The sequence below is a fragment of the Meriones unguiculatus genome, chromosome 19 (genome assembly GCF_030254825.1).
Source record: "Meriones unguiculatus strain TT.TT164.6M chromosome 19, Bangor_MerUng_6.1, whole genome shotgun sequence".
Classification (NCBI taxonomy): Eukaryota; Metazoa; Chordata; class Mammalia; order Rodentia; family Muridae; genus Meriones; species Meriones unguiculatus.
The window spans coordinates 61999986-62015860 of NC_083366.1; the positions used below are offsets into that span (position 1 = coordinate 61999986).

At 47.2% G+C, this 15875-nt stretch overlaps 1 protein-coding gene across 2 annotated transcripts; it reads right to left on the reverse strand.

Moving 5' to 3' along the window:
• Positions 1 to 232: 232 nt before the first annotated feature.
• On the reverse strand, positions 233 to 13454 carry Nhlrc1 (NHL repeat containing E3 ubiquitin protein ligase 1). 2 transcript variants are annotated; one of them, XM_060373123.1, is made up of 2 exons: positions 10428 to 13454; positions 233 to 8098 (listed from the first exon to the last, which is right to left on the reverse strand). In XM_060373123.1, the coding sequence occupies exon 1, from the start codon at positions 13399 to 13401 to the stop codon at positions 12211 to 12213; it is 1191 nt and encodes a 396-aa protein (XP_060229106.1). In that variant the 5' UTR covers positions 13402 to 13454; the 3' UTR covers positions 233 to 8098; positions 10428 to 12210. The 2 variants fall into 2 exon arrangements, with proteins under 2 accessions (XP_060229106.1, XP_060229105.1); XM_060373122.1 differs by having other exon boundaries at positions 233 to 9291.
• Between the last annotated feature and the right edge of the window lie 2421 nt (positions 13455 to 15875).

Below are 15875 nucleotides of genomic sequence, written 5' to 3' on the forward strand. Positions count from 1 at the left end.
TCTAGTTGGAGCACTGAGGGGGCAGAGGCAGGAGGATCGGGAGTTCAAAAACAGCCTTGGTTACACAGTAAGTTTGAGGCTGGCTGCGATGCATGTGACACTGCCTCAAAAATACTTATCAAGGTCAGTGGGATGCTGCTGAACCACTTTCAAGAGGGGAATTCCAGGCTGGGGAAATAGCACATAGTCCATGAGGTACTTTCCACACAAAAGGACCTGAGTTCAATTCTCCAGGACCCACTAAGAAAGCTGGAAGCAATGGTGCTTGCTTATAAATCTTAGCCCTGGGGAAGCAGAAACAAATAGATCCTTGGGACTGTATGGCCAGCCAGCCTATCTTACTTGGTGATCTCCAGGCCAATGAAAGACCCTGTCTCAAAAACTTACTTCCCCCAACACACTGTCATAGCTTTGGTTCTTTTTTTAAGGATGCCCCCCCTTTTTAAGATTTTATTATTTATTTTGTATAGTGTTGTGCCTGCATATACACCTGCACTCCAGAAGAGGGCACCAGATCTCATTATAGATCGTTGTGAGCCATCATGTGGTTGCTGGGCATTGAACTCGGGACCTCTGGAAGAGCAGCCAGTGCTCTTAACCCCTAAGCCATCTCTCCAGCCCCATAGCTTGTTTTCTATTGGTGGATAAACATCATGACCAAACATGACTCAGAGGAGGAAAAGGTTCTTGAGCTTTCATTTCCACCTCACAGTCCACCACTGAGGGAAGTCAAGGCCGGAACTCAAGCAGAAACTGAGGCAGACACCGTGGAAGAATGTAGCTTACTGGCTTGCCCCCCCCATGGCTTGCTCTTCCTGCTTTCTTACAGCATGTAGGACCACTTGTCCAGGGGTGGCACTGCCTATCAAGTCAAATAAAATGCCTCATAGACATGCCTAAAGGTAATACAATGGAGGCAATCCCTCAATGTAAAAAGAATTAATTAGTCTGTATACATTAATACTGGAAATGATTGTGGTAGCAGTTATTCATAAACCAGCTATTTTACAAATAAAAAACACAGAAATTTGTTGGATTTATAATAATCCTTAAAGCACTAGATCTGGGCAGATATCAACCTTCTAAGTTTTCTTGTCTGCTTCCCATCCAAAATCCCAGACTTTCACATGTTCCATTTGGGATGTTTCTGCTCCATCAGGCAAGTCCTCAGATCAAGCTGCTCTTGGCCACACACTCCTGGTTACTCCATGGCAAGCTCCTTTTTCCTCTTGTCTCAGTCCTCTCCCTTTTCCTCTCCTCCTGGTCCTCCTGAGACCCCAAACCTGGGAACCTTTGCTCTGCCTGCTTTTCTTCTGTCCAGCCCAGGCTGTTAGCAACTTTATTAACCAATCAGGGATAACTGGGGAGCATTCCTTACATCACATGTATATGGGAGATTTTCAACATACATAACAATGCCAATGGCAGGATGGTAACCAGATCTCAGGGCACTGAAATCAGCATCCGAAAACACAGTGCAAAAGATTCTCCTCCAAAACCTCAGATCATGTTTCTTTTTTCAGATGATGCTAGTCTGTGCCAAGATGACACCAAAACCCTCCTAACCAACACACCCACATATGCACCTCTGCACATGAACATACATATACATATGTGTACACATATAACATAAACAAAAGGAAAATTCCTGGCTTACAGAGCACACACATACATACATACCTATCATATCATGAAAAAAGAGCTCTATAGTCAATAACCTAAAATAATGCTTAAGAAGAATGAAAGCTGTGCTGGGGAAATGGCTCAGTGGATAAAGGAGCTTGCTGTCATGCCTGAAGACCCCAGGTTGATTCCCAGAACCCATGTAATTGAAGATGAGAACAACCTCTGAAAGTTGTTTTTTTTACTTCCACACATGACCTATGGCACTCATAAACACACATATACACACAAAATAAACATATGCAATAGAAACGTTCTTGGAAAGAAACTGTGAAATTAGCACAGAAAATCCTAAGTAAAAGAAACAGAAGAAACAAAAGAAGCAGCTGAGAGGGAGCTCAGCGATTGGGATCCTATCTGGGACACACAAAGCCCCAGCACCGGGCTCGGGGGAGGAAAAAAAACCAATGAAATAGAAAAGCAGATGATGAAGAAGGAAATTAACAAAGCCAAAAGCCCACCCTTTGAAATAAACAAAACCAGTAGACAGCTCAGGAAAAAGAAAGAAAATATATACCAGCAATATTAGGAATGAGAGGAGAGTTAGAATTGCAGATCCAACACATTTTTAAATGATAAAAGGAGCATATTGTAAACAACTTTATTATCAACAAATTAAACAACTTGGTTTAACTAAAATTTTTTTTTGAAAAATACTTTTTATAAGACAAAAATAACACGAAGCCAAGACTATCTTGATTCCCCATCTAGTAAAGAAATTAAATTCATAATTAAACAAAACCTTGGAGACAGGAGAATTCCTGACCGCATGAATTCACTAGTGATTTTTATCAAACACTGAGAAAACAGTAATAATAATGCTGCATTAACTACTTTGGAAATTAAAGGGAGCTACATTTTCCGACTCATTTTATCAGACCAGTATAGCTAGCTCTCATTTCTGTAGAGCAGAGTGCAGCTGGGAACTCCATATATGATAAAGGGTTGTGTTTGATTATCCCCATCTTCCTTTTCCATACAGCACTTCAAGCAAATTTAGCAAATAAACACCATCAGAACTTTGATTTGGCAGAAGAGATTCATATTTTGGTGTCCATGAGGGAAAAGCTACTTACAGTCATGTAGAAATTAAGTCCAAAATGTAATAGAATTAGCTTCCTGTGCCATCAGCTTCAAAGTCCGGGTACATCAGTTAGGGGTTGACTGCACAGAGTGGCATGTCTTGGAAGACAGGTCATCACAGGGAAGGCTGCCATGGGACACCTTGCTCAGCACAGCATGTGAAGGAGTTACGCCAGTTCTGTTCCTACCTATCAACCTGCAAATGCACATCTCTATACCAACGTTTGATTTCACATGTTTAAAGAACTCACCTCCCTTCAGCCCACAAGATGAATGTGTTCATAATTAGTGGGGGAGGAAAAAGAAAGCCCTCAACACAGAAGCCAAAGGGAACTTTCCTCTTGATGCAAGCTTTCACCAATTCCAAGACTAGTACTAAGTTATAGCCTGTTTAAATTCCCTGCAAAACCCAAGCGTGGCATTTTATCTGTGCAGATTACAATGCTTGTGTTGTGAAACATGAGAGCCCAACTCAACATCTATCTGCCCCACTCTTGTCTTCTTTCTTCCTGTCCTCTCACATCACAGGAAGAACTGGCCACGTGATCCTGCTGAACTGCAGGGTGCTGGGACGTGAGGAGGGCAGATGTCTGCTGTCTGTGTGCTCTCTCCCATCCCCACGGAGCTTTGCTTCCCATGTTTAGTTGCATGTCCCTAAAATTCCCCCTTTGACAGGAGTATTTGTGGCTTGTGTACGTATTGACTGCTTTATGAAATTTGGGCATATGACGTGATTTCTAAGAACACTAATCCTGGGCTGGCAATAGTCAACTCAATGCAAAAACAGTAATGGTAGTTTTTTTGGTTTTTGTGTTTTTGATTGAAAGTGCTTAAGTATCTTCATGCTTAGCTGTATTTTCCAGCACTGCAATAAACATGTTATTTCTATAGTCAGGGGAACGGGGGGGGGGGATAAATAAATAACCTCCAAGGAAAGAACCTTGTTAGCTAACCTTGATTGTGACTGGAATCACCTAGAAGAGCCATATCCAGTGTGCCTGTGAGCTTCATTCTGAGGAGGATTAACGAAGGGAGAGGATTAAATCTGAGTGGGCAGCACAGGCGGCCAGACATGGAGAGGTCCAAGGAAAAGCAGTGTTGCCTGCCTGCCTGCTTCCACTCCTTCCTGAGTGCATCTGCCCCGCTGCTGCTGCTGCTGCTGCTGCTGCTGTTGCTGCTGACGATTTTGGTGATAATGATGATGATAATGCTGGGGCTGCCTCAGCCTGAAGCTTCTTCCACCTTCCAAGGCTGACGAGTACCAGTAGCTCTCCAGGATTCCTCTAGGCCTTCAACAAACAGACGTGGACTGTCGAGGCTTCATGGACTAGGTAAGCAGCTACCATTTCTCTGCTAGAGTCTGCACATGGCCACTGTTGACCTACTCAAATCCTATGATGTAAGCCATTCTACAAATCTCCTCTTATAATACATGCATATACATACATACATACATTCTATTGTTTCTGTTCCTTTTAGGTGACAAGATGGTGACCTAGAAGAGAACTTTGCGGTCCCCAAGTTTGGAGAGAGGGGTGTCTTGTTGGCCTACCATTTGGCGTTTATCTGTTGAAGTTGCTCCCAACATTGAGTTGGACCTAAGAGTCTGGTCAGAAAGCTACAGATTACTGGCAATTCTGAAAGCTAGCTCGTTTAATTTTTTTTTTTTTTTTTTACAATGAAAGTAGTTGACTTAAAGAGATTCACTGAATTTGATTCCCATCATGAAACCTTATCCCCAAAGCCCTATTGAAGATCTTCTAGCTCATAGGCAAGTCCCTTCATCTTTGGTAGTCTCTCCCTCTAGTTTGTCAAAGAAGGGACCAGTGTAAAGACCATGCGTCAGCCAGAAGTGGACAGACTCTGTTTTCATTGCGAGCTTAGGCTCTGAATCCTGCAAACGGTGATGCTCTTCATCCCCTGAAACATCACTGGGGTGGATGCGGACAGTGGGCATAGTGGAAATGACACCATAAAGGGAAATTTAGGTTCTATGTTAGTTAGGTAGAGAAGGGAAACCCAACCTTGGGTGAACAAAGAAATCACCTCAGTGGGCAAAGAGTGTTAAAAATAGCCATTCTCTGTGTTACAGAAATGGACTGATGGTTACGAGCATTGGCTGCCCTTCCAGAGGACCTGGTTTCAATGTCCAGTACCCATATGACAGCTTATAACTATCTGTACTTTCAGTTCTAGGGGATCCAGTGCCCTCTTCTGGCCTCCATGGGCCCTGCACACGTGAGGTGCACAGACTTACATGAAGATAAAACATCCTTACACATTAAATAAATAAAACCCTCTCATTTTCCCAAATCAAAAATACCAGGGTTTAGCTGGGCACAGTGGCACACACCTGTAATCCCAGCACTAGAGGAGGCAGAAAATTCTGGGGATTCTAAAGACAAGTGGATCTCTTTGAGTTCAAGGACAGCCTGGTCTACAAAGGACAGCCAGAGCTACACAGAGAAACCCTGTCTCGAAAAACAAAACAAAACAACAAAAAGAAAGTTCACGGGGGGGGGGGCTGGAGAGATGGCTCAGAGGTTAAGAATACTCGCTGTTCTTCTGAAGGTCCTGAGTTCAATTCCCAGTCAACCACATGGTGGCTCAGAACCATCTATAGTAAGGTCTGGTATGCCGGCAGAATGTTGTATAAATAATAAATAAATCTTAAAAAAGAAAAAAAGAAAGTTCACTTAGGAAAGTTGCAAAGCTCAAGAGGTGTGTGCATGTGTGCTTGTCTACTGTGCCTGTGTGTGTGTGTGTGTGTGTGTGTGTTCTCAGCCGTTGACTTTCAACTCCTCTCCCACTGGATGGGTCAAAGTGGAGCCTATCCCTGGTTGACCCTTCCTTAACTGTATGGCCTCAGCCAGTTTGCTGTTTCTATAGGCCTCATTTGGAGCTTGAGTACATAGAAAATGTTGGGCTTCCTTTCCATTCCTAAAACTAAGTGGCTTGAAGCACAATTTCACATGGTCACTTAAAAACGGCTTGCAAATGATTTTAGATTTTTCCCTGCAGCTGCTTTTGCGTCACTCTTTGTTAAGTCAATGATCTGGCCAAGATCTCTTGCCAGGAGGTAAGGTCCTATAATGTGACCACTTTTCAGTGAAATAGGGGCTGTTTGTCAGCGATGGTAATGGACACTCTAGGTAGTAGGTTTGTAGCCTGGAGGCCGCAAATGCCCGTGGCCAGGCTTCCTATGTGGCTCATTCCCGGGGAAGGCAGCGGCCACATTATACACCCATTATTAGCCAACATCAACTTGGAGGTGACTTCAGCAGTGCTCCAGGCATGGCCAGACATGTGACCCATGAGCACCCAGTTCCTTCCAGAGCTGTTTGAAATTGCTTTCTGACACGGGAGAGTTAACCGGCAGTGCTGCCTCTAGTTGTCTGGGGGTTGTCCAGAGATGGGAGACTGAGACTCCAGGATTTCAACATCCTGGTATGTGGGTGAAGACAGAAAAGGATGGTGACTGTGAACACAAAGTTCTTCACACAAAGCCAACCCAGGCTACCACAAAGCCACCGCAATGCTTGTGTCCCTGAGTCGCTCAGCAAACCCAGCACAGATCACCTGAAACCACTTCTCCAAGGTCCCCCACTGCCTGCACCACTTCACTTTTCATCAGTGAGTGGAAAACAGGATCTAGAAAGTTTCCTTGGGAAAAACGCACTCATTCAGGAAACAGATCTGAATGGCTACCGTGTGTCAGGCACAGGAGGGACACATAGCTCTGAACAGCACAGCTGTCTTCCGTGAGGGATTTCATGCTAATTAAAAACCGATAGAAAAGGAAGTCTGTCGGTTCTTCATAACCTTTAAATACATTTCAGCTTGACCTAAGTGCTTGCATGTTTCAGTGTGTCTGGGACTGGGTCTCGGGCTGGAGTCCAAGCTAGCTTTGGAACTTGCGAACTTACGATTCTCCAGCCTCAATCTCCCAAGTGCCAGGATTACAGGTGTGTGTCAGCACAGTTTTCTTAAAATGCAGGATTGCTGCCTTGAGGAAAACCTGCAAATACTCAAAAAATGTAATTTGACTTTCCAGCTCACAATGAGCGTCAATTATTAGTATATATATATATATATTTACCTTGCCAAAGTAGGAAGATCAGTGTGTCTTATTTTATAACTTGCCTACTCAGACCCATGGCATGGGAGTTTCCTCTTGTGCCCTGGCCTCAGGGACACCAGGACTGTTGATGTGTTTATGGGAAGGTTCTGCTCCCTTCACGTTTAAGTTTTTATTCTCCTCACCAAAAGTTGTAGGTTTAAGTCCAATTTCCTGTAAACAGATCAGCCAAATAGGATAACTTTTGAGCTGACTCTGGAAATCCCCACACTTGGGAGGCATAGGAGAAAGCAGGATTGCAACTTTGAGGACCACCTAGGCTGCAAGACACAGTTAAGACTTTATCTGAGAGAGAGAGAGAAAGAGAAAGAGAACTTTGCTAGATACTTCCTTTGCAAAAAGCAGAAAATTCCACACAGGTTAGAGTAACTAGCGAAGCATTTCGTATAGACAGCCTCGACTCACAATGATGACTTTTCTACTTTTTGATGCTGTGAAAGTGTTACATGTTCAGGGAGAGGTGTAATTCCAGTTTTGAAGTTTGACCTTAACATAGACAGATGCCGTGCGGGATTCTCTTCTGATGCCGAAGCTTTCAGTCAGCTGTTCCGTGAGGGCAGTCACTGACACGGCATAGTGTGCTGTGATGCTAGGCTGGGGTGGAAGGCTTGGGTTTTGGTGCATTGGATGTTTTCTCGCATTGCCCTGATTTCAACTAATGGTGGGTTTTCAGGATGTAACGCTACTACAAGACGAGAAACAACCTTATAAAGTGTCATAAGATGTAAGCAAAAGTTCTGGGGATTCTAAAGACAGAAACCATAGTACCAGTGATTCTTACAGAGAGGCAAAGTGGAGCCTCGGCAGCTCCGGCGATCAATATTCTAAAGGTTTGTGGTCGACCTGATTGGAAGCCTCTGTACTGTGGGGTTTTTGTTGTTACATTGTGTGTGTCTGTACATGCACATGCGCATGTACAAATGCCACAGCACGAACACAGAGGTCAGGAGACAACTTGCAGAGGTCGGTTCTCTCATCTCGTGGGTCCTGGTGATCTGACCCAGGCAGTTAGGCTTGGTGACAAGTGGCTTTCACTGGCTGAGCCACCCTCCTGGCCTTCCAATACATCCTCAGCCGATTCTTCCATTAGGCTTCTTTCTCCGCCTGGAGACTTGTCACTGTGATCTGCCTTGTTCCCGGCGGCTAACTCCCCTCTGTGGCCTGTTTCCATCACCCTCCATTTGCTCCATCTCCCTAAAATCCAAATTTCAAGGGCAAGAACCAAATTAGATTCCTTTGTTCTGTTTTATTGTTTTCCTTTGTTTATCTTTTAAAGAGAACCCTGACCACCCCAGGCTAATCTGCAGCCTCCTTCCTAGGCTTTCTTGTTGGCTGTGAGCCTAGCCTTTAATAGCCGAGCCATGTCTCCAGCCCATGCTCCTAGTTTAACCAAAACCCTTGGTAGGTGCTAGAGAGGAGGTTCACTTGGTAGAGTGCTTGCCTAGCATGCACGAATCTCCCAGCATCATACTGGGCACCGGGGAGTAGGCCAGTGACCTCAACACTCAGGAGGTGGCGGCAAGAGGACCAGAAGTTCACTGTTATCCTCAATTACATCTTGAGTTGAAGGCCAACCTGGGCTACACAAGACCCTATTTCCCAAAACCAAACAAAAACTGTGGGAAGTCCTCAGGAAAGGGTTGGCCAGGGCTTGGTGGACTGGTACTAAGTCTGCATCACTGGAAGGCCCTTAGGGAGAGAGAGTCGCCAACACAGAGCCTATGCCCTAAGGGCCTATGGCAGAGACACCATAACAGTGCACTACAGTGGTTGACGTGATTTTTTTTTCCAGCTTCCAATCACATCTTCTACATATTATGCAATGAGAATAACCATGGCATGACACTACCAACTGAACATTAATCACCAGGATGTATTTCTTCTGTGTGTGCCAAGCATAAGGAATATTAAATCTTCGGCCATCAGCAGTTCTTGCTTGTTGGATTATGCTTCTTCCTCAAAGAGTTCATATACTTCCATCTCCAGTGGGGTGTGCACCCCTCCATGTGGAGGCCCAGACAGGTCTGAAGAAGGGCCTACCACATTCGATAGTCTGAGTCCTAGACACCAATGCCAGGGTCGCTAGAAGAATGAGTTAAGAATCCGAACCATCCTTAGGAAATGCCAAAGCCAAAAGATGGGGGAAAGCCAGATCTAGAGGGCAGAGTAAGGCCAGAGTCAGCTCAGGTGCCAGCAGGGAAGGAGTGGTGTGGGCCCTGAGCTTGCTTCTGTGGTCTCACTTGACAACATGCCTTCATTCTTCACTCTCAGCCATGTTCTTCTCTCATTTCAGCTCTCCTTCATCGCATCGGCACCCTGAACAGTCTGCCAGGACCTTGATTATCTGCTAACTCTTCAGCATTTCTAATCATCTGGCGTTCAGCTTGCTTTAAAGAGCACAGCACAGAAGACAAAATTTAGGTCTACATCACAGGTTGCTGACATGGGTCTCTCAGCCCGAGGAGGCTTGGAGATGAACAACAGTCAAACTGCCCCGTATCACCGCCTCACAGGAAGATCTGCCCTAGAGAGTTCCTGCTGGGTACCCTGACCCACCCTACGGAAAGATAAGCTGTCACAAAGTACCAGGCTATAGTCATCACATCGCTAGTGAACTCCAGAACCCAAACCCATACCTGACTTTCCCACTGCAGGAAACAACTCAGTACAGACCACCCTGGGAACTGTGTATGTTCTCTTTAAAACAAATACACATAGGGGAGAGTAAAAGATGTGGCTGGAGAGACAGCTCAGCAGTCAAGAGCACCGGCAGCTCTTCTAGAGGACCCAGGCTCAATTCCCAGCACCCACATGGCAACTCACAACTGTCTGTAACTCCAGTTCCGAAGGACCCAACACCCTCACACAGACATACATGCAGGAAAAACACCAATGCACATGATGTAAAAATAAAATTTTTAAATTAAAAAAAAAGTTTAAAAGATGGGACTGATAAATTTTTTAAAAAAATCTTTTGAATTGGGTCAGTGAACACTAACATTATTATTATGTCATAGTTCTGGAGGAAAACATTTTAAGATCAATCCATAATTACCCTCCTTGCAAATGAACTCACATCTCCCCATAGAAGGTTCGCTGTTACATATTCAAAATAAGTCACTGGTCTAACTGTGTAGCCCAAGCTGGCCTCAGCCTGGTCAGTGGTAGGGTTATAGGTGTGTGCTGTGTGCAGTACCGAGCTGAAGGAAATGGGATAAGGGAGAAGAAATCAACCACTGGAGTGCCTGCTGGAGGAATGATGCTGTGGGGTGCCCGAAATGCTCCTACTGACAGCATTGATGGAAGAAATGAAAGCAGCAACAGGGAGATGATTAGAGAGTAAAGATACTTGCGTGGTGGTCTGAAATCAATATCCAGACAGTGACAGAACAGGCTCACTCAAGTTGTCCTCTGACCTCCACACACGACGGCACGTGCACCCGCACACATTAAATAAATAAATAAATACATAAACAAAAAGTAACATGACTTTTGTAGTCTGGCATGGCAGCTGGGCACTCACCTTGGACTCCTAATGTCAGCTTTCATATCTTCTGGAAGATATCTCACTCATGCGTTTGAGGCGGTCTTCAGTGGACCCATCATCTCTGTTAAAAGTCTTTGTAGTGGTGCGGTGGTGGCACACCCCTTTGATCCCAGCTCTCAGGAGGCAGAGGCAGGCAAATCTCTGAGTTTAAGGCCAGCCTAGTCTACAAATCTAGTCTACAAATCCAGAATTGCCAGGGCTATTGCACAGAGAAACCCTGTCTCAAAAAACCAAACCAAACCAAAAAACCCAACCGAGCAAAAGAAACCTTTATAGGGTTAGATGTACGTCAGTTGGAAGAACACTTGTCAGCATGTATGAAGCCTGGGTCCCATCTACCTCTAGCACCACAGGACCCCGGGCGTTGCCGAGCGAGCCTACAATCCAGCACTTGGGAGACAGATGCAGGAGGATCAGAAACTGAAGGCCCTGCTTGGCTACAGAGCAAGCCCAAGGCCAGCGTTAAGACGTACAAGACCCTGTCTCAACAACGAACAGCCTCTCTGAATAAAAGAAGCATTCTGTTGACACAGCATTAGTTATTATCTAAAGCAAACTCTCGCCTTTCAAACACATCCCCAGGAAACATTTTTCGTGCCGCTTTAGAGCTCTAAGTTATTTGGTATAATTCCAACGGCCCCAAATTCAAAGATATTTGTTCTTTGCACTTGCTTAAACAAATACAGTGTACAGAGGATCAGTCCCTGTTCCTGTTCCTTTCCTTAACTACAACATCAAGGCGTCCTTACGTTGGTCAAGGCTGTGCTTCGGTCCAAGACACGTCTGCAGTGCTTTATTGAGCATACAGTGTTTGGCCCACATTCTAAATTGCACAGAGGAAATTCCATCACAGAGTACTCCAGGCTGCAGAGATTCACCATACGGCGAACAAGATCACTTCTGCCACGAATGTACCGGGGCGACGTCTAATTAACACAAGAGTCTCATCTGCCCATGATACTAGCCCACAAGTGGCTTTGCAGACCTTTCTCAAACTATCACTCAGGGAATGAGAGAAAGAGACTTCATGAAGCCCACCCCAGCCTCAACTTTACTAGGTAGCTGTAGGTGGCATTGAACTTCCTGTCTCCACTTTGCAGGTGCTGGGGTGATTGATACACACTGTCAGGCAGCCAACTTCTGCTTTATAAGGTAAGAGCGCAACTTTGTTTCTAGTTCAAATCTTGGGATTTATAATAATCCATCTACTCTGCCTTGGGGGACGGGGGGGAACCTCACAGCTGACAACACACAGAATCCCTTTTCTTTTAAAAATCACTGGAGAGCCCTTCCTTTTGTTTCTTTGTGCACTGAAGTCAGTTAGCTGCTTGTAAGGAGAGCATGCATAAGACATGCTCACGTTTTGTTTTTATTTTTTTTCCCTGACGTCTGGCATCATATTTAAGAGCAAATGGTTTGGAGTCGGAATTGAGTTCAATTTGATACTGTCCCAGTAGATACACCACTAAAGAAATCATATTAAGCTCTTTGGGTCTGTTTTCTCACCTCTAAAATGGGACTAATAATAGAAATTACATCACTGCACGTTAAGGAGCAAAAGAGGTAAGATTTGCAAATTTCTTAACATGGGGAGCAGGCATTCACTGAATGACACATTTAATTATTAGGTTTTAATAACTGCCTCAAATCCGGTACTTCTGCCGGGCAGTGACCATTATCCCTGCCTGGACGGATGAGTGATAACTGACTCATCCATGGTGCGCTTCACTCCCGAAGACTCCAGGCCCCAGACTCCCCCTCACCCTCCATTCCCCTCCATCGCTTTGAAGACTTTTATACAGTGGGATGCTGTGTCCAGGACGAGAAGGGAATTCTCCTTGGTGAAGGCCAGTGCCACAGGACGGGAAAGACCATGAGTAACCACGGGCTTCAGGGCTGGAAACTCCTCGGGCTTCCCCAAGCAGATGACGGCTGGCCCGGAGGTGTCGGCGACAATCACGTTTCCCTGGTGATCGAAGGCCACAGCTGAGGCAGTGATTTTGGAGGGGAAGAGGAGGTTCAGCCCGAAGCTATCCACCTGGCCAATCAGCTGCATCTCGGGGTTGAACACCTTCACCCTTGTGCTGTCACAGCCTGCTGTCCCCAAGGCCCAGGGGTGCTCCAGGACGGCGATGGCCCCGGTGAGCCAAGACACGGCCACCCCACGGGGATTGCACAGCTGGGCCTGCAGCCTCTCCGTCCTCCGGAGGACCCCTTCCGGGAAATCCACTTCCATCAGGTGCAGGGACCCTGCCTCCGCGTCAGTCACCAGGAGCTGGTTCTGAGGGGTGATCTCCACCCCCCAGGGCAGGGAAAACTGTTTCCCCACAACCAGCTTAACCTGGCCAAAGAAATCAAACACTTTGAGGGAGCGGTCGCCGGCGTCGGAGACAACCACGTGGCAGTCGTTGGTGACGGCGACATCCAGTGGGTACTTCACGTCGTGCGCGGCGTCCCCCTTCTCTCCAAACTGGTGTGCGCCTCCTCCTCCGGAGTCAAAGATCTTGACTCGCCTCTTCCCGTCATGCACAACCACCACCCGTCCGGTCTTGGGGCACAGCGCAAGACCCGTGGGGTTCACCAGGGTCCCCCACCCGCCAAAGGCGTGGTGGCACGTGAGAAGCCCGGGCGCACAGGGGGCCGCGCTGAGGACAGCCGGGGACGCGTGCAGGGTGGAGCCCAGGAGCTCCAGGAGGTGCAGCACCGGCAGGCAATCGCTGGTGTCGCAGGCCCGGCAGGCCCGCCGGCAGAAGGGACACTCGAGGGCCAGCGTCCGCGGATGAGCGAGGGCGGCCACGCAGGCCAGGCAGACCACGTGGCCGCAGGGCAGGTTGCGCGGCCGCCGCTGCTGCCGGTGGCCGAACCTCTCAAAGCACACCTTGCACTCCAGCAGGCTGACCTCCGCCTCGCGCACCAGCTCGGGCCGCACCCCCGCCGCCTCCTCGCCCATCGCGCCCGCCGGGCGGCGGTCTCCGCGCAGCCCTCGGTCACGGTCGCGGTCACGGGGCGGGGCATCCGCTCTGACGCGCGGCGCCGTCGGCCGACGGGGTGTGCGCTGCTGCCCCCTGGCGAGCAGGCGCGGCACCGCTCGCATGCGCAGACGTGGAACCATCGCTTTCCCGGGATCAGGCTTTAGAGGGGGTTCGAGCGGGTCGCCCCCTGTTAGCCTGTAAGTGGCGAGGCGAGAACCAGAGTCCAGCCTCCCACCGCTGGTGCCCAGCAGAGCTGCCAATCAGCTGCGCTGGGTGCTGGGTACCAGGGCTGGGCAGGGATAAGTCACAGCTCCTAGTCTCGGTATAGGGTGACTCTGCGGACAGAGATAACTTCGAGGGGGTGAGGCAGGCGTGCACACTTCTTTGGTGTGGTGTGTTTTATTACACTCGTGAGAAGGTAGATTCTTAACACTCGCAGCGCTGGGTACTGCAACCGTAAGGGCGGAACTCAGGAGGCAGAAACAGAATAGCGATGGGTGGTCAGAGGCCAGCTTAGGCTACAGTGTATCAAACCATGCAAACAAAAAACCCACCACCAACAAAAAACACCGCCAAAGCAAAATAAAACCCCAAACCAAAAACAAACAGGAGAACAGTTGTGGAGCCGGCCTTGGTGGGGCGCACCTTTAAATTCTAGCACTCAGGAGGCAGGGGCGGGTGTATCCCAGTGAGTTCGAGGCTAGTCCGGTCTACAGCTCGAGTTCCAGGACAGCCAGGGCTCTGTTACACAGAGAAAACCATGGCTCGATAAACTTGTGAAATGACTTAGTTCCTTAGGTCCCTTGCCCGGTGGTCTACATGGTGAGACCCTGTCTCAGAAACAAACAACACAACAGCAACAAACTTGCTAGTTAATAGCAGTTACTCTAGAATTTACTCCAGGCCTGCCTTCTTTTACTTGATTTTCATGCGTTGTTTGTTTGTTTTTTTTTTTTTTTGGTTTGTTTGTTTTGTTTTGTTTTTTTAAGCCTCGTGGACATTTAGAGTGGCTTGGGGAATGAATGGCTAGGCTGTGCCAGGAGCCAGGCAGTTTGGCCACAGGGCCTCTCACCTTCTGGCACTGATCATCAAATATGGCTGTGTATAACAAATGCTCGAATCTCACTGCCAAAGGCTGAAGTGGTCCGGTGTGTGGGCTGGGCTGCAGGGAGCTTGAGGGAGATTGTAACGGACAGGTTAGTCTGAGCTCATGGTTCCTTCCCGCAGTGTCTCCCAGTCTCAGGTGAGACTGAACGTGAAGGGACTGAAGAGATGGCTCGGAGGTAAAGGGCCACCTTGCCCGTCTCCAGGGCATGAGCTCAATTCCCAGCACCCATATTGGGTGTCTCACATCACCTGTCACTCCAGCTCCAGGGAACCCAGCGTTCTCCCCTGGTCTCCATGGCATACAGTCGCACAAACAGACACATCTGCAGAGAAGAAAGTATGAGGAATGTTTCAAAATTAAAAAAAAAAAAAAAAAAAAAGATTGGAAGTAAAGATGATCTCTCGTTATCTTGGAACAATCTTAACATTATGGTCAGTGTCATCCGTTGTGGTATTCAACCTCATTTTTGGAGTTAATTTCGCCTGACATGAACAAGGTCCTTGGCAAAGCCATGTGTTAGATCATTCTTGTTCCTTTAAAAGGTGTGATCATGCCTGTTCACGCCCATGTTCCATAGATTTCCAGGGAAATGGAGGACTCAGTCCTTTGCTAACGCTCCTGAAGAGAGAGTCTGGGGCAGGCCGAGGCACACCTTTTTGTAAAGCATTACAAGTCTCAGAGACTGAGCACTAGATAGCCAAAACAGAGCCGATGCCATGATCTCAAAGTGCATTTCCCTTCTAAATAAGAAACCAGCTGAACGCATATCCCACGGGAATTCCTGTCCGTAGTAACTTTTTTCTTGTTTGTGTGTGTTCTTCTGGGTGTCTGTGTGTGTGTGTGTGCTCATGTCTATCTGTGCACGCTTGGAGGCCAGAAGAGGGTGTTAAGATTCCCTGGCGCTGGGATTACAGGCAGTTGTGAGCTACCTGATGCGGGTGGCGAATCCTAAATGCATGTCCTCAAGGCTGAGCGGCTTGTGTGTTTAACGCCCGAGTAATCTCTCCAGGCCCTCAGAAATCATTTTAGAAAGTAGATTTATTTTATTTTAAGTGTACAGGTGCTTTGTCTATATTATGTACATGTACCACATGCATGCCTGGTCCTGTAGGAGATGAGAAGAGGGAGTCAGATTCCCCGAACTGGAGTTATGGATGCCTGTCAGCCCCTAAATGGCTACTGAGAATCAAACCCAGGTCTTCTGTGAGAACAAAGTGCTCCTCATGGTTGAGCCATCTCTCCAGCTCTTCAGAAATAATTTTTAAATCAGGAAACCCAGTCAGATTACAAAAATTGGCCTATTTTTAGAACCATTCTTGACCGACAGAAATACAATAAAAACCC

Excerpts from the sequence above, each read along its gene's own strand:
- Nhlrc1 (XM_060373123.1), bottom strand. The coding sequence starts at position 13,401 with ATGGGCGAGGAGGCGGCGGGGGTGCGGCCCGAGCTGGTGCGCGAGGCG.